The 20,882-nt window shown below is 39.4% G+C and overlaps 1 protein-coding gene across 2 annotated transcripts; it reads left to right on the forward strand.

The window, feature by feature from the left end:
- The first annotated feature begins 2,962 nt into the window (after window positions 1–2,962).
- Window positions 2,963–7,735, forward strand: LOC110712800. 2 transcript variants are annotated; one of them, XR_002509697.1, is made up of 5 exons: window positions 2,963–3,508; window positions 4,087–5,242; window positions 5,326–5,647; window positions 5,946–6,059; window positions 6,138–7,735. XR_002509697.1 is itself a non-coding variant. In XM_021891254.1 (4 exons), the coding sequence occupies exons 2-4, from the start codon at window positions 5,585–5,587 to the stop codon at window positions 6,279–6,281; spliced, it is 321 nt and encodes a 106-aa protein (XP_021746946.1). In that variant the 5' UTR covers window positions 2,972–3,508; window positions 4,087–5,584; the 3' UTR covers window positions 6,282–7,735. The 2 variants fall into 2 exon arrangements, 1 of the variants encoding a protein (XP_021746946.1); XM_021891254.1 differs by having other exon boundaries at window positions 2,972–3,508; window positions 4,087–5,647.
- The last annotated feature ends 13,147 nt before the right edge of the window (window positions 7,736–20,882 follow it).

The raw sequence follows: 20,882 nt of genomic DNA on the forward strand, positions 1-20,882 counted from the left end.
AATAATTGTATTTTATTAGCCAACTAGTTTTTTCTAAGTTTTTTTTTCATCCACGTTTTTTTAGTTGAGAAAATTAAGGATATCCCCAAAATAACGCTCAATAGATTTTTTTTAAAGCAAGAAAGTAAAGTAGTAAATTACCTAAAAATCTAAAATCACACAATCTGTAACGCCCCATGATCTCTTCGTCTTTAATTTTTTTTTTAAAAAATATTTTGACGAAATTTTAATTTTTTTTCCTTATCTTTCCATCCATCGGCAACTTAAAATCATACACAAAGCTTCAACATTCAACAATGGCGGATGATCATTCACGAATTGATATGACTAATAAAAATTAAAACACAAAATGAACCATGCCACTTCTAACAATCAATTCCGAAATTTCTAAATAAAGTCGTTCGTACAATACATTAGAAGTGGTATGGTTCAATTCTGAAATTTCTAAATCAACTATACTTAGAACCTTTACCTTGATTTTCCTATCACCAAAGCTAACATCAACTTTATCTATCATCAAAATGTTCTAACAGATTAAATTGATTATAAACTATAAAATTATGCAAGTAAAAAAGAAAAAAAAATTTGAAGCATATCAGATTATGAAGGTTGAAGATGAATTGCCCGTTAAATATGAAGTGCGCCATTGAAGATGTATGAAGCTATCAAAATAGAGATGAAATGTTTTTTTTTTAATTCATTTTGGACAACTCACTTCAATTTTATAATTTATTTAGACGGTTGTTTATAAGTTATAATATTATAACTTGGAAAAAAAAAATTTATCCTCCATAAAGATAAAAATCAAACAACACTTTGCTGACTGGTCGCTGACTTGTCATGACTTAAATGATGTGTAAATTAGATTTTAATTTTTTTTTTTTAAATTTAATATTTAAAGGCTAAGATTAAACAACAAACGCAATAAACGGTTCAGATTTAATCTCTTAGCGTAGTCGACCATAGTCTTCCGTAGTCGACGACTATAGTAGAAGCTTCCAATAGAAATAAAAGGAACATAATTCTTACTTTGATTCTCTTTGATTGCAACTATAAAATAATAAACGAGTTAGTAACTTCAAGGAAAAATAATAAAACAATAATTAAATTAAATTAAATAGAGTTGATTTGGGGTCAAACCCTCAAACAGTTTTACCTTTCACGCCTTGGCTTAAGGACAAAAGCACGAGTAAAGTATGGACTCCTTGGAGTGCTTGAAGAGAGAATTTTGAAAGAAGAAGGGTAGGCTAGTGTTTAGGCTAGAGCATAGAATACAGAAAAAGAGATAATTAGTTGATGCCCCGTACATCAGAAATGAGGGGGTATTTATAAAAAAAAATGAGTAGAGGGAACACACGGAACCCTAAAAAGATAAAAACCCTAAAAAATAGCACCGTGACACGGTGCCAGGCACCGTCAGACGGTGGACAATCTCGTGACACGGTAGACAACACTGTGGCGCGGGAAATAGGGTACGGGGATAAAACGCGTGAAGGGTTTACGCGGAAAGGACACAAAGATGCCCCGTGTCACAGCACATGCACCGTGTCACGGGGAATCCCATCGTGGCACGGCATTGGATCCCGTGACACAGTGCTTACTGCCGTGACAACCTTTTCAAGTGCCGATTGATAATTTCGGGTCATTTCTGATTTATTATTTATTAATTGGGCCAAAATAATAAAATAAATAAAATAAAAAAGGTTTGGGCCAAAATAATAAATAAAATAAAAAAAAGATTTGGGCTAAAATTAAAAATAAAATAAAAAAAGGTTTGGGTTAAAATTAAAAATAAACTATGCTTTGACTAAATATCAAGACTGATCCATGGATTATTAAAAACTGATTTTGATTAAATACGATTTTTTAAGCACTCTCGGGATTAAATACTGAACCAGACCAATAACAGCGGTGAAAGATTATTTTCTTTGGGGAGACATTTTTAGGTGTCTACAGAAGCCCCTACTTTGACTGAGTTTGTAGAAACATCAGTTTCGAAAACGATAGTCAAAGTAGTCGATTGGGACGGAGAATGATTTAAGACGTTCTGCGATCCTAAATCACTCTATATACGCCGATACCTGCAGAAAAATGTTAGTTCTACAAATAAAAGAGTAAAAGGATAGAATACGTATCTGACACCAATGTATCGGTGACAAATGAGTTTGGTAGCTTCCTATGCTTGAAGGAATATACCGGACGATGTTTCGCTGAAATATTTTCCATGCCTGAGGAAAGTCGATTGATGAACTTGGTAGCTTTCTAAGCCTGAAAAAACCTACCGAATGATACTTTCCTTTCCTGAAGAAAGTCAACGTATGATTTTGGTATTTTTCTATGCTTGAAGAAATCCACCAATAATGATTTCCATGCTTGAGGAAAGCCGACTTGGCGGTTTTCTATACTTGAAGAAAAATCCACCGATAACGCTTTCCATGCTTGAGGAAAGCCGACCTGGCGGTTTTCTATACTTGAAGAAAAATCCACCGATAATGTTTTCCATGCTTGAGGAAAACCGACTTGGCGGTTTTCTATACTTGAAGAAAAATCCACCGATAATGTTTTCCATGATTCAGGAAAACCGACAATTGATATAATCCCTGAAATTTGCAATTGTATAATGGTTCGATTATCCCCGAACGTGGGCCGCATATGATTTACCTTCAAGTTGACTATCCGACTATATTATTAGGTGTTTAAAGTGTCGAAAATGCAACCCTAATGCTTGTTAGGGGTAAATCGGTAATTTTGGTACTATTTATAATTTTCTGCGCAATTCCGGTGAGAAGATAACTGACTAAAAATTGTGGAAAATCGTTCCAACTTGGTCAAAGATGCTAAAATATCTGCCAGAAGGCTTAGAACTAAATGCATGGCGCACAAAAGGGCACCGCGCCACGTGGACAATCCCGCGACACGGTGTCTGACCCCGTCAAACGGTGGGGAATCTCGTGTCGCGGGGATTTCTTTTGTGCTAGGATTGTTCACGCGCCTGGATATTTTCACCGTGCCACGCGCAAACATGCCGTTACAAGATAACAAGATTCGTGGCACGAGAAATGCGTAGCTTAACGGCATTTCGGACTTTAAATACTAGTTGCTTCTTCCCCATTTTCTCACTTCTTCTTCACCATTTTCAATCTCGATGTCCTACTGTTCTCTTTCCTTCTTCTTTTTTTTTCTTTTATATTTATCCGGCCACCGTGCCACGACTGACAGCACCGGCGTGCGAGAGTACCCACCGTGACACGGCGTCCGTACCTGTGCACGACCACTTTTTTCACCGTTTCTTGTTGCTGCCATCTGAGGTTGCCGCTGCTGCCGTCGTTTCACCGTGACACGGGGTATCTCTACCGTGGCGCGACATTAAGCCACCGTGTCACGGTGGTTGCGTTGGTTTCTCTACAACACTTTTGCGATTTTTCGAGCTTTTGGAACTCAAATCTCCACTAAATTTGCTCCGATTTTTTGCTAGTTTCCTCATTTTCGATTTCTCACAAGGATCCATGTAAGTTTCCCTTGCTTATGTCTCAAATTTTGTTGTAAATTCCATACTTGCTTAAAACCCTAAAAAATCAAATTGGGGGTTTTTTGATTTTGAGCTTCCATGTCAAAATTCTTGCTATGAATTGACTTGTATATGAATGTATGTTTGTTTATGACAATTTGAGACCAAGTTTGTTGTGTTTTGGAGAGAAATTGAGCAAATCACCATTTTTTTGGTACTACTTGTATGAAATAGTGTTCTTGTTGTTCATGATATTCTTTTGCACTTGAAATGGTGATATATTGGTTGTAGATCTTGTTAAATATGTCATGATGTGTCGATCTATCGTTCTTGTGCAATTTTGAAACATGCTCTGTTTTATGTATGTACTATATTGTCATGGAGAACATAGTATCATGCAATTAGGAGAACTAAATACTAGAAATAATTCCATTATTTTGCTAATTTTTAGCCTTGAGGTAAAAATTTTGCGTATAATAGAAAATGCAACTTAAGGTAACTGTTAAGCCGCTTTTTAATAAATAACTAAATAACTTAGGAAATGATGCTAAGTATTTAGATTTTTACTTTTGTAATAGCATGCCTAGACAACGGGATCGCGATCTTTCTACTCGTGGCCGGCGTCAGGCTTTTCGGGTGGACACTCCCACAGTTCTTGAGGGTATGGACGACGATGCCTTAGAGACCAAGCCTCGCCCTTCTTCGAGTAGGGGCAGGTGGATTCCACCTCCATGGACTCCAGATGAGTTGGTTTTCTGCCGTGAGAACCACGTTTCTCACCGTCCACTTGCCGGCATAGTCGATGGTACGCTTTGCCATCATGGATCCGGAGTTGGAGATTTGATTCCCCGGATATATGGGATTATCACGAGGGATCCTGTTACGAATGCCTTGTGGGAGTCTGCTGGTTTAGGAGATTTTTATTCGGCGGTCGTAGGATTTCGCAGCCCCCGGGGTTATGGCCCAACAGTTATTCGTGCGTTGTTGGAGTATTTTTGGGATACTACCAACACTTTTCACTTTTCTTGGGGGGAGATGACAGTGACCCCCTGGATTTTAGCATGATCAGCGGCTTATGCTTCACCGATCGAGTCGTACGGCAGATTCCTGACCTTACTTGGGGGGTGGCTGAGGTAGCAGATTTGTTAGGTCCGGTTGTTTAGCATATCAAGACTCAGCCAATGCCTCGAGGTGGTCCTAAGAGAGGGCGATCAGAGTTGGCTTCTGTTCTGGCTTGTGGCTTTGACATGGATGAGACATCACCTGAGCAGCGAGTGCGGATCTTCATTTTGATTCTCATTTCCGTGACTCTTTCTCCTGATAGGAGTTCACGTGCACTCGTTTGCTACCTTCCTTCTTTGGTCAGGATCGGCTAGATATGATCCTATAGTTGGGCCAACCTTAGATATGCCGATCTTCTCTCGTCGATACGTCATGGCTGTAGGCAACTGAATGACCAGACCCTTGTCACTGTCTACGGTTTATGAAGAGTCGTAGAGGTGACGATCTTTCTTCTTCTTGTTTTGTTTTCAACCTTTTTAAATCATGTGCTTAAAGAATACTTTTCATTGCACTTGTGGTTCTATGAGTACTTTCCGAGATTGGCCCCTCGACGGCGTCGCAGAGCGGTCCATGATTTCCCTGTCGGAGCTAGCTGGCGTGACCGAGGCGAGTCACGAGTGGAGTCCGTCTCTACGTTGCACGAGCTGCTACACCGAGGCACCTCTTCTGTTGGTGTAGTAATTGATCTTGCAGCAGTTTATTCTCTACCTTGTTGTTATTTTTCGGCATTCATTGCAACTTTTTATGGTTTTCAGGTTGCTGTTGAGATCTAGTATCGGCCTTGGACTAGGATGACTGATCTTCCCGAGCCTTGCGGCTTTCGGCGTACGGTACTATTTTTGTTGGTACTGGACGCTTTGCTTGGTATCTTGGGGAGTGCGTTGTTCGTCAGCACAGCGCTGATCGCTTTGTGGTGCCTTTGCCTCCGCCGGAGTCGATGCTGGACTCACGTTTGCTTAGGGAGTTGATAAATAGGGGATAACGCTACACTTTTTTTGGCAGGAGCTTGTGCGTATGGAGGGAGATTATTCACAGGACTTGATTCCTTCTTTGGGTCCTCCACCTCGTCTTCCCAAGGTATGATTTCTTTTGAGAGTTTTGTCGCTAGTCTCTGTTTAAACTGTCGAATAACCTGATTATTCGATCGTATTTATAGACGATTAATTGTCGTATGGGGAAGATTGAGGTCCCGCCTCAATCTGTCCGTTACCCGGGACCGATCGGTATTACTGAGGATCATATTGCTGACGCGCCAGAGGGTTTTAGATAGGCACATTAGTCTTTGCCTGATGTGTTTGAGCCGATAAGCTTTTTGACACGTTATTCATCCTTTTTAAAATTGCTTGTTACTGATTTTTCTTTGCTTTCTTCTCAGCCTACGCACCCGGAAATGATGGGATTCATGAAGATGGTTGACGCTTTAAAGTACTACATCATCAAGCTTCGACGTGGTGCGAGTTGTCGGGGCGGTTCTGGAGGCGTTCTCGAGGTATATTCACCTTTTTCCCCATATTTACCATTTGTTGTATCTTACACTATTAACATCTTTTCATTTTGTGTCTTTTAGGAGCGACGGAGGTCTCGCTTGCGCTCGAGGCACAGAGGTTCGGACGAGGGGGAGCCTAGTCGCCGCAGACGATCTCTTGAGGTTCATCGGCATTCTCAGTCTCAGCAGCAGCCTCGGCCTTCTCACCCATTTCAGGAGGCTTAGTGGCAACATGCTTAGCCTTCTCAGCCATTCCAACATTTTCAGGGTCAGTGGCAGCGACCTTCATCTTCCTAGCCTTCACAGCCTGAGTTCAGGCCAGTCCTTACCCCTGTGGACTAGGGTTTATACTCAGTTTCATTGTCTAGGGCGCTTCCTCCACCGGTGCCCGGCTTATTTTCAGTTCAGTGTCTGGGATGATGCCTCCATCGAGCTTCCTACCTCTTGGAGTCAGTCTACGTCGTTTGCTAGTTGGAAGTTTTTATTTGTCTGCTACTAGAGCTACAGGGACCAGTAAGGATACTACTCCTCGTACCCGGATGATGGAGGGACTCTTTGGTTCACCGTTCCCGTAATCGCAGGCTGGAGATGACACTGATCCTCACTCTTCTAGTTCTATATTTTTGACCGAGGGTTTTTATTTTGTATTTTGGTTGATGACACTTGACGTTGTTTATGCATCACAATTTACTTTGTATATTTTATTCAGAGTTTATGCATTTATTAGTGTGTAGTAGTGTGTGCTTGAGACTCATTGTGAGTGATTGTGTATTTATTAATGACGCGAAAAAATCGTAAGTGGAGGGTACCTACCTTCCCCAAAAGAAAAAAGGAGAATGAAAAATGGGACAAATTTTACAATTTCCCCAAAAGAAAAAGAAACAAAAAAGAAAAATGGGGCAAGTTTTATAACTCCCCTAAAATAAAAAGAAAATAAAAATAAGATAATAACAATTAATAAAGATAAAAAAAAAAAAAAAAAAAGATAAATTAAATGGAGAATTTTATTAGGAATAAAACTCTCGAAAAACAAAATTAGAAGATAAATGGTGAAGGGAAAACGATAAAAATCCGGATAAAAATATGAAGACGCGTGGGCACCGCGACACATCTATGTACACCGTGTCACGGCAAAGCCTGCCGTGTCGCGACACTATTTCCCGTGACACGGCGGAATTTCCCGTGTTACAGTGCGCTTATTCTGCAACGGTGTAGTTTGTGCACATAGAAAGATAGATTTTGAGTATTTCCAAACGTTTTGGCTATAAAAGAGGACCAGTTTATTCGTGATATGCATAATTACAAAACATAAAATAATTAGAATTTCATATTTCAATAATATTGTCTCAAAATTTTGATAATACATTGCGCGACTGGTCTTATTCTTTGACCAATGCTGACAAAAGAGAGCTGAAATTGTTTAATGTCAGAGGCTTATTAGCCTTGAGGCATGTAGCAATTGAACATGATTTTCTTAGGGCAGCTTTAGATTATTGGAATCCACAAACACATTGTTTTAAATTTGATTATGATGAAATTTGTCCCCTGCCGGAGGAATTCGGTGCCATCTTTAGTTTTCCTGCCAAAAATCTCATTGCAATGCCTACCCTATGTGAGTATTATTACCAAGACTTTGAACGCTATATGAGTCTGACAGATCCAGATTTAAATAAAATTGTGTGTGGTAATGAAGTAGATTTAGAAAAACTTGCAAATTTATATTTCAATCGCCCTGTCTTTGAGTCTTATCATGTATACCTTGGAAGGGCTTATATTTTTTGCATGTTTAGCAAGCTTTTATTTGCAAACGGTAGGGTAGGACATGCATGTTTAGTGTCTGTGCTTGAACATGTTGAATATGGGAGATCTCCTATGCCTACTTACCTTGGAGAAACTTTACGCGGCCTTGACGAAGCAAAAGCTGACCGGAAGACACCAGGAAGGGCTCTCTAGTACTTTTGCAGGTAAAAACGCGCTCTGATTAGCCCCTGTGACACAAAGCTGTCATCGTGTCACGGTGCATGTCTGCCGTGACACGGTGCATTCTGCCGTGTCACGGTGGTTTTCTGCAATTTTTTTTTTTGACTGATTTTTTATTTATTTTGCAGATTTGGTTGATGGAGCGTTTAGAACTTTTTAAAGCCCCCGACGATATTGAAAAATATGGTCCCAATGATCTGGTCCGTAGGAAGGAGAATTACTCTGCGAACATGTCGTATGATGATTGGAAGGTCTTCTTTGCAAAGAGAGAATTTTCCATTCGGTGGGTGGTGCCTTGGTGGAGGCTTACTAGGATGGTTGGTACGAATGATCCTCCTATTTGTCGCGTTCCTAGTATTTCAAAATTGACTTTTTATTGTCCTTCTCGATTGATGCGACAATATTGGCTTGAACAAGTAGTTCCACGCTATAACGATAGTCCTCGTGAAGTACCGTTGCATGAAATTAACGTTCACAAGTACGAGACTTATTGGATTGGAAGACCTTTGTGGACCGTTTCTGCGAGCAACCAAGCTCCTCCTCCCTTATTAAGTGCATACAAGGCATGGTTGAATCCTAGAAGCCGAAGGGATCGAGTCGGATCATGCAACTTTGATGTGAAGGGACGTCTTGGAAGTAAGAAGGCGACTCTTAAAGATCGTCTAGGTCCGAGAACACAAGGAATTGAGTTTAAGATTCCTATTATGCCTAAAAAGAAAAATTATGTGAAAGGAAAGGGTAAGGAAAAGATGGTTTATAGAGAGAAGCAATCGAAGAATTCTAAGAAAGGTGGAAGGGGTGAAAATTCAACTAGAGGTGTGACGGTTCGGGCTACAAAAGACACATTAATGGTGAAGGCCGACCTATTTGAAAAAGAGAAGGAGGTTCCTAAAGTGAAGAAGGATTAGATAAATATTTCTTTGCTTATATGATTCATAATTTTTTAATTTTTAAATAAGGCGCATGGTGCCAATAATTGTAGTCACATTTATTTTAATAATAATAGCATATTTATTTTCGCCTTAAATAAAAATTACAATGACCCTTTTTTTTATTTTTTTTTATCCGAGTTAAGAAGTCGGACGCAATGGAAGAATAATAACAACCGTCGAAGAAGTAACAAAAAAGGAATTCGCAAAAAATCCACCGTGTCACGCTGGAAAGTACCGTGACGCGGGGAAGGTTTGCCTTTTTTTTTGTGCTGGAAATGACACGGTGAAAACTGTCGTGACACAGTAACTCTTCTCGCGGCACGGTGGTTGCTAACGTGGCACGACATTTTTTTTGCCGTGCCACAGGGTATTTTGTCGTGCGACGGTGGCAGCTGACGTAGCGCGGTGGATGCTAAACTGGCGCAATGCATGATTTTCTTGATTTTAGCTCCGTTTTGCTGTCTTGAGTGTTGTACTTGATCGACGGAGGAAGGATTTTATTTTTTAAAGTGGTCGGGCCCCCTTGAGGGGTTGCCTACGTATCCTTAAAAAGGAATCAGGCCAAACGTAGCTCTATCAGGTCATGAACCCATGCAACTAGGCATAAAATTTCTTGAGTTGATCCAAGTTGGTTAAATTGTGGAAACCGTTGCCCTCCATGTCTACCAATTGTGCCGCTCTGCCAGACAAAATGGATTTAACAATGTATGGACCTGACCAGTTTGGTCTAAATTTTCCTCTTGGATTCAACACATTTTTGCGAAGTGCCTTAAGCACCAAATCACCTTCCTTGATGTTCCTAGTCTTGACTTTTTTTATTGAAATGTCGTGCCATACGCTTTTGGTAGGTTTGGACATGATGCAAAGCTGCCAAGTGTTTTTCGTCAAGTAAGACTAGTTCATCATATCTTGCTCTAATCCAGTCAACTTCATCTAGTTGGTTTTCCAACGCGATTCGGAGAGAAGGGATTTCGATCTCTATTGGTTGTACAACTTCAACTCCATAGACCAAAGAGAAAAGGGTAGCCCCCATTGATGTACGAACAGAGTTTCGATAACCTTAAAGGGAGAAATGTAGCTTACTTGGCCAATCTTTGTAATTTTCCGTCATCTTTTCGATGATAGTTTTCACATTCTTATTGGTCGATTCGACCGCACCATTGGTTTGTGGCCTGTAGGGTGATGATCTGTGATGCTTGATATGATATTTCTTTAATAGTTCTGTGTACTCGGCTTGGAAATGCGTCCCATTATCATTGATCATCTCATGAGGTACCCCATAGTGGCATATGATATTTTTCTCAATGAATTGAGCTACATGTTTTGCTGTTAGCTTAGCATATGAGGCAGCTTCGACCCATTTGGTGAAATAGTCGATTGCTACAAGGATGAATTCATGCCCCCCTTGTCCTGGTGGAGTTATCTTTCCAATGATGTCGATACACCAAGTAGAGAAAGGCCATGGAGAAGTATATGTATAGAGAAGCGAAGGTGGAATGTGATGCAAATTTGCGTACACTTGACACTTCATACATTTCTTGACATATTAGTGACAAATCTCTCCTCATAGTAGTCCAATAATAACCTTGTCGTTAAATCTTTTGGACTTGTAAACCATTCACGAGGTGAAGGTTACACCCCTTAACGATCCAGGAGATGTCTACTCCAATAGGTCTGGAACCATGATTGGTAGTTCGGGGATGAAGGTACAAATCCAACCTAAAAGAGATTGAACCTGCCCTAATAATAGGCCTCTACTTTATTCTGATTGTATTCATGTGCGCTTTCTGACTAACATGCAATCAATAAGTTTAACCCTAAACCTATTTATCTATGTTAGTTGAATATTAATGCACAAATAAACTATTATTGACGATCATTTGAATTATAATAATATTAACCCTAAACAAGATTATTAATTATCTTATTAAGCGTGATTACAAGTACCAATTCCCTTTAAACATGCATAAAAGGTGTGATCAAGCAATAACAATAATATATATCATCAAGCAACATAATAAATCATCATAATAAAAATAATAACAATTATAATAATAATAATAATAAAATAATCATCATCAAAATAATTATAAATCATAGAAGCAATCATGTTCATGTTAAAGCATAATAATAATAGAAAGATCATAGGCATGATACTAACAAGATTAATAAAAAACTCTAGCATGTCACTAAGAAATAAAAATCAAAGCTTTAGCCCTAACATGATACTAACAATCATAAATATTAGGAAGAATATAAAAGGCATCATACTTTTAATCATACTTGATATTAACATTTTTTAGTTGTTACCCTAAACATGATACTATGAAGATCAAACTACCCTAACATGACACTAGGGATCATAATAACAACCTAAGCATGATTTCTACATTATAAATATCAATAAAACCATTAAAGCACTTACTTGGATGCCTCGTACCTCTTTCTAATAACAAAATACACGCGTTAGTAACTTCAAGGAAAATAATAATCATAAGAATTAAATTAAATAATTGAAAGAGAAATTTGGGACCAAACCCTCAGAAATTAAAACCTTTCACGTCTAGGGCGAAGGCAACTTCGAATAATGCTAGGTGTTTATTGATCTTGTGAATGCGGAATTTTGTATAAAGGTTGGTTTAGAAAAGAAAGAGAAAGAGAGCTTTAGCTTCGAGGGAGAAGAGAATTAGAGAATTCTTGAGAATTGATGATTGTAGCTGATTGAAAACGGAGTTTTTAGGAGGCTATTATAGAGAAAATCAGCCAAAAAGATAAAAAAAAAAAACAAATCAGAGTTTCGACATGAAAAAACGAAGTTAGCACCAAGCGCTGACCATTGGCGCCAGGCGCTAACGATAACGCCAGGCGCCAGGCTTAGCGCCAGGTGCTAATGACTGGCGTTAGGTGCTAATCAAATTTTTCACGCGTTTTCCAAATTCAGATAAAATTTGACCGTATAGAGGGCAAAATCGTATTTTCCTTAAAAACACTCTTTTATTCTAATTAAAACTCTGTAAAAGTCAACAAAAGTCAATTTATCAATGCTAATTGAATTAGGTATGAAAAGAACCTTCTAGAAGAATCTAGAAGACTAAAATCATTCCTAATTGCATTAGGAATGATAAATCCATATTAGGCCCTCCTCTGGATCATTGGGCCGCATATAAGGCTCAAACCGGGCTCAGTTTAGTAATTTTGCCATAACTTCCTCATTATTCATCGGAATTGGGCTTATAATATATTGTTGGAAAGCTCTTTTCAAACCCCATCCAACTACACCATTATTGGACCCTTTCCATGAACCAAACTAAACTGGATTGGTTGTTTTCTTAAAATAGGTTTTCAAAAACAGAGAGAAAATAAAGAAAAGAAATTAAAACTATCCGCAATACTAGACTTTCCACACTTTAACTTCATTCGATTATGATTTGACGTGAAAAGTACTCATCACCAGGTTTGGTTTTGGGGAGACACAAATGGATGTCTACAGAAGCCCCCACTTTGACTGAGTTTGGAGAAACGCAAGTTTCGAAAACAAAAGTCAAACTATCGATAGGGAAGGAGAATGATTCAGAACGTTCTGCGATCCTAAACCATTCTTGTAACGCCGATACCTGCAAACTAGCGTTAGTTAAACAGATAAAAGAGTTAAGAAACGCGTATCTTGCACCGTTGAGGACACGTCTCTGAAGGTATCCAATTTGCTACCTGTAGACACCCATTTGTGTCTCCCCAAAACCAAACCCAGTGATGAGTACCTTTCACGTCGAATCATAATCGAATGAAGTGAAAGTGTGGAAAGTTTAGTGTTGCGGATAGTTTTAATTTCTTTTCTCTTCTCTCTGTTTTTGAAAACCTATTTTAAGAAAACAGCCAATCCAGTTTGGTTGGCCCATGATATGGGTCCATTAATAGTGTAGTTGGATGGGGCTTGAAAAGATATTTCCAACGATATATTATAAGCCCAATTCCGATGAATATTGAGGAAGTCATGGCCAATTTACTGAACTGGGCCTAGGTTTGAGCCTTATATGCGGCCCAATGATCTAGAGGAGGGCCTAATATGATTTATCATTCCTAATGCAATTAGGAATGGTTTTAGTCTTCTAGATTCTTCTAGAAGGTTCTTTTCATTCCTAATTTAATTAGGATTGATAAATTGACTTTTTGTTGACTTTTTAGAGTTTTAATCAGAATCAAAGAACGTTTTTGAGGAAAATACGATTTTATCCTCCTGTACGGCAATTTCTATCTCATTTTAAGAAAACGCATGAATTTCTGAGTCAGTGCCAAACACCAGTTGTAGCGACTGACGCTACGCTTGGCGCCTGGCGCTAGCCTTAGCGTCAGGCGCTAAGGTCAGCGTTTGGCGCTAATATGGCTTTTTGCGTCAGAACTCTGTTTTTGATGTTTTATCTTTTTTGCTGATTTTTTCTATAAATAGTCTCCTAAAAACTCCATTTTGAGGCACCAACTCTCATCAAGATTTTCTTGTTTACTCTCTCTCTCTCTCTTTTCTAAACTAGCTTTTTCACAAATATAAAAATTCCGCACACATTAGATTTAGAAATACGTAGCCATATTCGAATTTTCCTTCGCCCTAGACGTGAAAGGTTTTAATTTCTTAGGGTTTGGTCCCAAATCTCTCTTTCAATTATTATTTAATTTAATTGTTTGTTTATTATTTTCCTTGAAGTGTGTATTTTGTTATAAGAAAGAGGTACGAGGCATCCAAGTAAGTGCTTTAATTTTTTAATTGATGTTGTTATGTAGAGTTCATGCTTAGGTTGTAATTATGATATTCCTAGTATCATGTGTAGGGTAACTTTAATTCTAAATATGATTGTTATGATGCCTTTTATTTTCTTCCTATTATTCATGTTAGTATCATGTTAGGGTTGAATCTTTGATTTTTTATTGCTTAGTGACATGCTAGGGTTTGTTATTAATCGTGTTAGTATCATTCCTAGGATCTTGCTATTAATATTATGCTTTAACATGATTATTATTATTATTATTATTATTATTATTATTATTATTATTATTATTATTATGATTATTATTATTATTATTAATCTTATGATTATAATTAATTTATGATTATTATTATGTTGCTTGATATTTATTATTGTTATTGCTTGATCACACCTTTTATGCATGTTTAAAGGAAATGGTACTTGTAATCACGCTTAATAAGATAATTAATAATCTTGTTAGGGTTAATTTGATTATAATTTAAGTGATCGCCAATGATAGTTTATTTGTGCATTAATATTCAACCAACATAGATAAACAGGTTTAGGGTTAATCCTATTGATTGCATGTTAGTCAGAAAGCGCACATGAATACGATTTGAATAAAGTAGAGGCCTATTATTAGGGCAGGTTCAATCTCTTTTAGGTTGGATTTGTACCTTCATCCCCGAACCCTATTTGGTTCAAGACCTTATGGAGTTGACGATCTCTTGGATCGTTAAGAGTGTAACCTTCACCTCGTGAACGGTTTACAAGTTCCTACAAAAACTTGTTGGCGACTCTTTTGCTCTATCTTCTTTCCCTTTGGACGCTACCGTACTTTAGTGTATGATCACAGTGGGGTTGAAGCTAGGGGATTAACGCTTGAAATATTTCCTACACTGCCGCATTTCTGTATTTCTATATTTTTGACGACCTCCTGCAAGCTAGAGAATGCCACCTAAAGATTGCTACACTTGTAACTGCCTCCAATTCCATCAAGATAGACTTCTGCAAGCTAGAGAAATCCATCGAAGATTGATTCGCTTGAAACCACCTTCTAAAACTTTGTGACCATCTTCCGCAAGCAAGGGAACATGATCGAAGACAACTTCGCTTGAAATCACCTCCAGTTGTTTGTGACAACTCTTCGCAAACTAGGGAACGCTGCCGAAGATATCCTCGCTTGAAGCTATCCTCATCTTTTGCAATAATTTTCCAAGGAAAATTACCGAAGACCTACGCTTGTTGATCTTGAAAAGCTCGCTTGAACTTTGCTTCCGCTATGCCTATACGTCGGCGCTTCTGCTGCTTTTGAACCTGTATGTCGGTGCCTTCTGAATTGTGAACCATTATGAACCATTATGTCGGTGCTTTTTCTATATGAACCATTATGTCGGTGCTTTGCGATGAGCGAATGCTTAGACGCTTTAAACTAAGTGAGACGATCATTCATCTGGTCGATCACTTAATTATAATCGAGCCGATTACTAAAATCATGTCAAATTTCTTAGAGGGGCTAACTGGCGTACCAAGGAACCAAAAATATATTGCAAGAGGTCAGAACAACCGTACTGAGTGGCTGGACAGTCTGTCGCCGCTGATATAACGCTAGCGCCGCATATTTGGCTTTAGCGCCAGATGTTGGCACTAGCGCCATGCGCTAAACCTTATCGACTGTCGCCTAGGCCTGTCACTTGGCGCTAGAGTTGGGTTTTCCATAAATACCCTTCTCTTCTTCATTTCCGCTGCTACTGCTCATTTTTTGCTCGAGAATCACTCAGAACTTCAATTTGCTCATTCTTGCTCGTTTCTCAATCGAATTCGCTCAAATTTGTTGCAAATCAAAGCTTATTCCATCCAATTTTCCGATCTATGTAAGCTTTCTTCAAACTCACCTTGGTTTTAATGAATTTCGCACATGTTTGTTCACGAATTTCTTGAAAATTCAAAACTTAAATTGCTTAATTCACTTTGTTTGTCAAATTTTATGCCATGAAATTTATTGATTATGTTTATATATTTCTTTGGGAGTAATTTTGAGACTTGTTTGACTCAATTTTGTGAAGAAACAAACGAATCACCATTGTTGGACCTCTTAAGGTCGGGAAGACAATGTAGCTTGTTCTTGATTTTTTTACTAGCAATTCTTGTCCAATTTGTCACAAGAATTACTATAGTATTGCAAGAAATTGTTTGAATGCTTGAAATATGTCGTATATGCTCAATTTGAATTTGTGCTCTATTTTAGTACTACGTACTCTATTTTTTGCGAACATAGTATCATGCGGCTAGGTGAACCTTAGATACTATAGAAGCTTAAATTAAGATAATTCTGCACAATGTATCATGTTTAGACAGCGAGGTTCGGGTTCACGGTCCCGAGACGTCCGTCGGGGGCATGGGCTCGTGGAGGACGATGCCGATCCGTCCACTTCTCTCGGCCCTCTCCCTGAGTGGGATGAGCGGACTCTGTACTTCTCTCCCGTCAACCATATTTCTGAGAGGGTGCGACGGGGTATCACAATTGGTAGGACGCGCTTCCATAGTTCAGGTTGCGACACCTTGGGCGACCTGTACAAGATGTACATCGACAATGACGGAGAGGCGAGACTTCTCTGGGAGTCTTGCGGACTGGCTGCGCTTTTTGAGACCTTAGAGGCTATGATTGCCTCTAGCGGGGGTCACCACGTGGTTCGTTCTCTAGTGGAGTTCTTTTGGGACACCACTAACACTTTACACTTTCCTTAGGGTGAGATGATGGTCACCCCAATCGACTTCAGTCTCATTACAGGACTGGAGTTTAGCTCTGTTGCGCTGCCGTTTGACAACGAGATCAGCCTCTTTTCTCCCAAGGTCGAGGAGCTCTTGGGTCCGATTGCTGTTCGGGCTCGTGTTGAGGTAGAGTCGACCCAGTTTAGTGCGAAGGGGATTCGCCGTTCGACTCTAGCAGCAGCTTTTGATGATGATGCGACCACTCGAGAGCAGCGGGTGCGCATCTTTGTACTTATCTTGCTGTCAGGGACATTCCCCCTGATAAGGGTAGTAGAGTGCTGCTTTACTACCTTCCTGCAGTCGGTGATCTGCACTTGATCGGGACTTATGACTGGGCCAGCTTGGCCTATGCTGACTTCATCCGAGCGTTACGAGACTTGCGTCGACACCGGTCCTTCACGGGGAACATCGCTTTATCCAGCTTTTGGAGGGTCATAGAGGTATACTTTATGTCCCTTTAAAGTTTAGCTCTAAGCTTTTATTAGCACTCACTGATAATTTTTGCCTTTTGTAGATATGGTTCTACGAGTGCTTTCCCTCGATTGCGCCGGCGAGACCGTCGTCGCGCAGATTTCCAGTGAGTGCTTCCAGGGGAAGCCGCCATGCTGGGATGTCTATTTCTTACGTCTGAGATTTGATCATCTCGGTATGGTTCTTTACATATTTGAACACTTTGCATTACCTTTGATGGGCCTTTATCTGATAGCCATTCTTTGCAGGAGCCTGACGTGCTGTACCGGCCGTGGGTCGGCTTGGTTGTCCTTGGGCTAGCTGCGCAGTATACTGCTGAGCGTCGCTATTTCTTGGGGACATATGGAGCAATTGCATACCTTGGAGAGAGGGTTGCTATTCAGCATTCCTCGGACACTTTTGTCATTCTTGCTCCTCCACCGCGTCACATGTTCAATGCCGCGAGGTTGGTGAGCATGTCAAAGAGAGCTGGTACCCCTTGGCGATCTTATACGATCCCTGGGCGGTTCTATGAGGAGGAGCTACTGCTGTTGTTAGCTCCAGTCCCTGTACTGGCTGAGGAGGTGGCGGTATGATTTTCAGCTTTTACCTTTCGTTAAGTAGCCCCCAAGTAATGCTTTATTGACTTTGATTTGCTTCTATCAGGCTGGTCCTACTGAGTTCGTGCCACCGCGTATGTCCATCCACTATCAAGGGACATACGGGCCGATTGAGGAGATGATTCCTCCGGCTCCCGAGGGTGAGAACTTCGTGGAGCGGTCGATCCCTCGTCACCAGACTCGGGTAAAGCTTATTTATTTGCGACTTTTGTCGATATATGTTATGCATCATTACTGACTTTACTTCTTTGACAGTTCTCGCGCGAGGTGGTCACGGTGATGGCACGGTGCATAGATGCCTTCCGGAGCCAGCTCGTTCGAATGAGGAATGTGGCTACATGTCGTCGCGACGACGCCGTACAGGAGGTAGTTTCCCTTCTTATTTTGCATTACTACTTCTATTTTTCTTGTTTCTAATTTTTGTTTATTTTGCAAGGTCAGCCCATTCCTTCTCGTACCCGTACGAGACCTAAGGTGCGGAGAGAGCCGGCGAGGTTTAGCTCGAGACGTCACCGTATTGGTTCTAGCGGTCGGGGTGGTCGTTCTGAGGCTACCCGCACCAAGGCGGTAGAGGGCTCAGGCTCTTCATCTGAGGGTGCACATGCTGCGCCGGTAGGCCAGGGAGAGGCTACCTCGGCTCTTAGAGGCGGTGGGATGTACGAGGTCGGCTCATCATCGCAGCAGCCTCCGCAGCCTCAGCCTCGAGTTGATCTTGGGTGGACAGGTCCTGTGCTGAGTTTTCCGCCTCCCGAGGAGACCGGAGCTGGAGCTGGAGCTGGAGCTAGAGATGGAGCTAGTGGAGAGGTTACTCCTCATACGGTGCAGTTTTATGAGATGATGGGTGTACGTCCCCCGGCGCCATAGTTTATTCCTGTGCTTTATTTTTGTTTATTTTGACTTTGTATAGAACTTTGCCTTTATTTAGACTCATAATTTAGACATGCTTGTATATACATATTACTTATGAGTTTATTCAGTATTTATTTATTATTTATCATTTTTTCATTTTTTAATTTTTATGTGCATGTTTGTGTGTGCAAAACATTGTGAAAATTAATTTTGCGCAAAAATTCTGTCATTTTTATTATTAATGGAGGGTATCCGACTTTCTCCCCCAAAAAGAAAAAATAAAAATATAAAAGTAAAAAATATTGGATTTATAAAAACTTAAAAGTTAAGTTTAAATAGAACCAAAGAATAATATAATTAATATAATGGATATATTAATTAAGAAGGAAAAAATAATTTAGAAAAAAGGTATAAAAAAGAATAAAAGACCGTAAAGTCATAGGTCAGACTCGAATCAGGCCAAAAAACGCGGTTTTGGAAAGCTCATATGATAATATACATCAGCGCCACCTAGCGCCACGCGTTTTGGGTTAACGCCAGGCGCTAACCTTAGCGTTTGGCGCCAGGCTCTGGCATCAGGCGCTAGGCTCTGGCGTCTGGCGCTGATGAGCGCTGACTCCGAATCCTTTCAGGATTAAAACTGTGCCGATTTTGTGCATAAATAGCCCCCTGCCCAGCCGATTTTCTTCACAATTTCAGCAGATTAAATATATTCTTAGCTTTTGAAAAAAAAAATAATCATGTCTCTAGTCTCTAAGAGTTTTCCCAACTTCACTCATGGATGGTGTCGGTCTCTAACTGCCAAGGAGAGAAAAGAGTTAGATGTTTTTCATATGGGGGGTATTTATGGTGTCAAAGAGGTAGATCTTGATTTAGACTTTATTCATACCGCCCTAGAATATTGGGATGTGGATACTCATTGTTTTAGGTTAGGGTATGATGAAATTAGCCCTTTGCCGGAAGAATTCGGTGCTATTTTAGGCTTCCCTGCATTAGATCTTGTAGTAATCCCTTGAATAAAAGAATATTATTATATGGATTTTGAACGCTTCTTCAATTTAAAAGACAAAGATCTAACAAAAATAGTAGATGGTAGCATAGTTAATTTGAAAGAATTTGCTCGCCATTATTTTGATAGACCTTATTCTGAGTCTTTTCATGTTTATAGAAGAAGGGCTTTTCTTTTTTGCATGCTTAATCAATATCTTCTCACTAGTGTTAAAACTAATGAGGGTCAAGCAATTATATCAACTGTTTTAGAACAGATTGAATCTGGGAGAAATCCAATGCCTTTAATTGTTGAAGAGACTATTCTTAGTCTTGATGAATTAAAGAAGAATCCAAAAGAACCTTTTCGGGGCTCTCCAATTTTATTACAGGTAGAAAAATAATATTTTTAATTACAGAAATCAAAAACATATTTTTGTATAGTAATATTAATTCATTTGCATTGAATTTTTTTTACAGATGTGGCTAATGGAAAGATTAGAATTAATTAGTCCTCCAGACAATATTGAAAATTACACTCCAAACTGCTTTGTGAAAAGGAAGAAACGCTTCTCTAAGATGGGGCGCCATGAATGGAATAAGGTCTTCGGATCTTGCAATTTTGCCATCAAGTGGGTCATCCCTGGGTTGAAAATAGAAAAGATGGTTGGTCTCAACAAGCAACCTTTCTGTCGTCTTCCAAGCATGTCCCGGATGACTTTTTATTATCCCTGCAGGGTAAAAAGACAGTACGGCCTACTTCAAACAATTCCTTCCGGGGATCATCGTTGTCCCTATGAATTTCCTGTCTCTCAAGAAGTAGACAAATTTGATGCTTATTGGAGCGCTAGACCTTTATGGGAAGTGATTTCCCAAAAGGTTCCTCCTTCCTTGCCCAATGATGTGAAGAAGTGGCTTCTGAAGAAACCTTCAAAGGACATGAAGAAAAATCAGAGTAAAACTGATGTGAAGAGTCATCTAGGTGACAAAGTAATTCCCGTTAAGGAACGCTTGGGTGAAAGAGTTGAGTTCAAAACTCCTACAATGCCTAAGAAGAAAAGCTCTACGAAGGATAAAGGAAAGAGAAAAGCTGACACTACAGAGAAAAAGGCTTGGGCAGAGAAGAAACATGGGGTCCTAGCTAAGGGGGAGACTATTTACTCCAAAATTGAATGTAGGTCCTCTAACGGATGCCTACTAGCTAAAGTTATGGATGAGGAAGAGGATGCAGATAAAAATTGGAAGAGAGCAAAGAAAGAGAAAAAAGATTAGAGCATTGCTTAACTTTTAATTATTAGACTTAGTTTTAAATTCAAAGTTAATTAATTTAAGCTTTCTTTAAATTCCATCAATAATGTAATTGTTAGTTTATTTTATTAATGAAATTCCAGCTTTTTTTAAAAAAAATTAAATTATCTCCTTTAAATTTAATTTATTAAAGCAATGAAAACCGAAAATTTAATTTCCAGAAATTTTTTCGAGTACGGAAGTCAAAATTTT

The sequence above is a fragment of the Chenopodium quinoa genome, unplaced genomic scaffold (assembly GCF_001683475.1).
Source record: "Chenopodium quinoa cultivar QQ74 unplaced genomic scaffold, ASM168347v1, whole genome shotgun sequence".
Classification (NCBI taxonomy): Eukaryota; Viridiplantae; Streptophyta; class Magnoliopsida; order Caryophyllales; family Amaranthaceae; genus Chenopodium; species Chenopodium quinoa.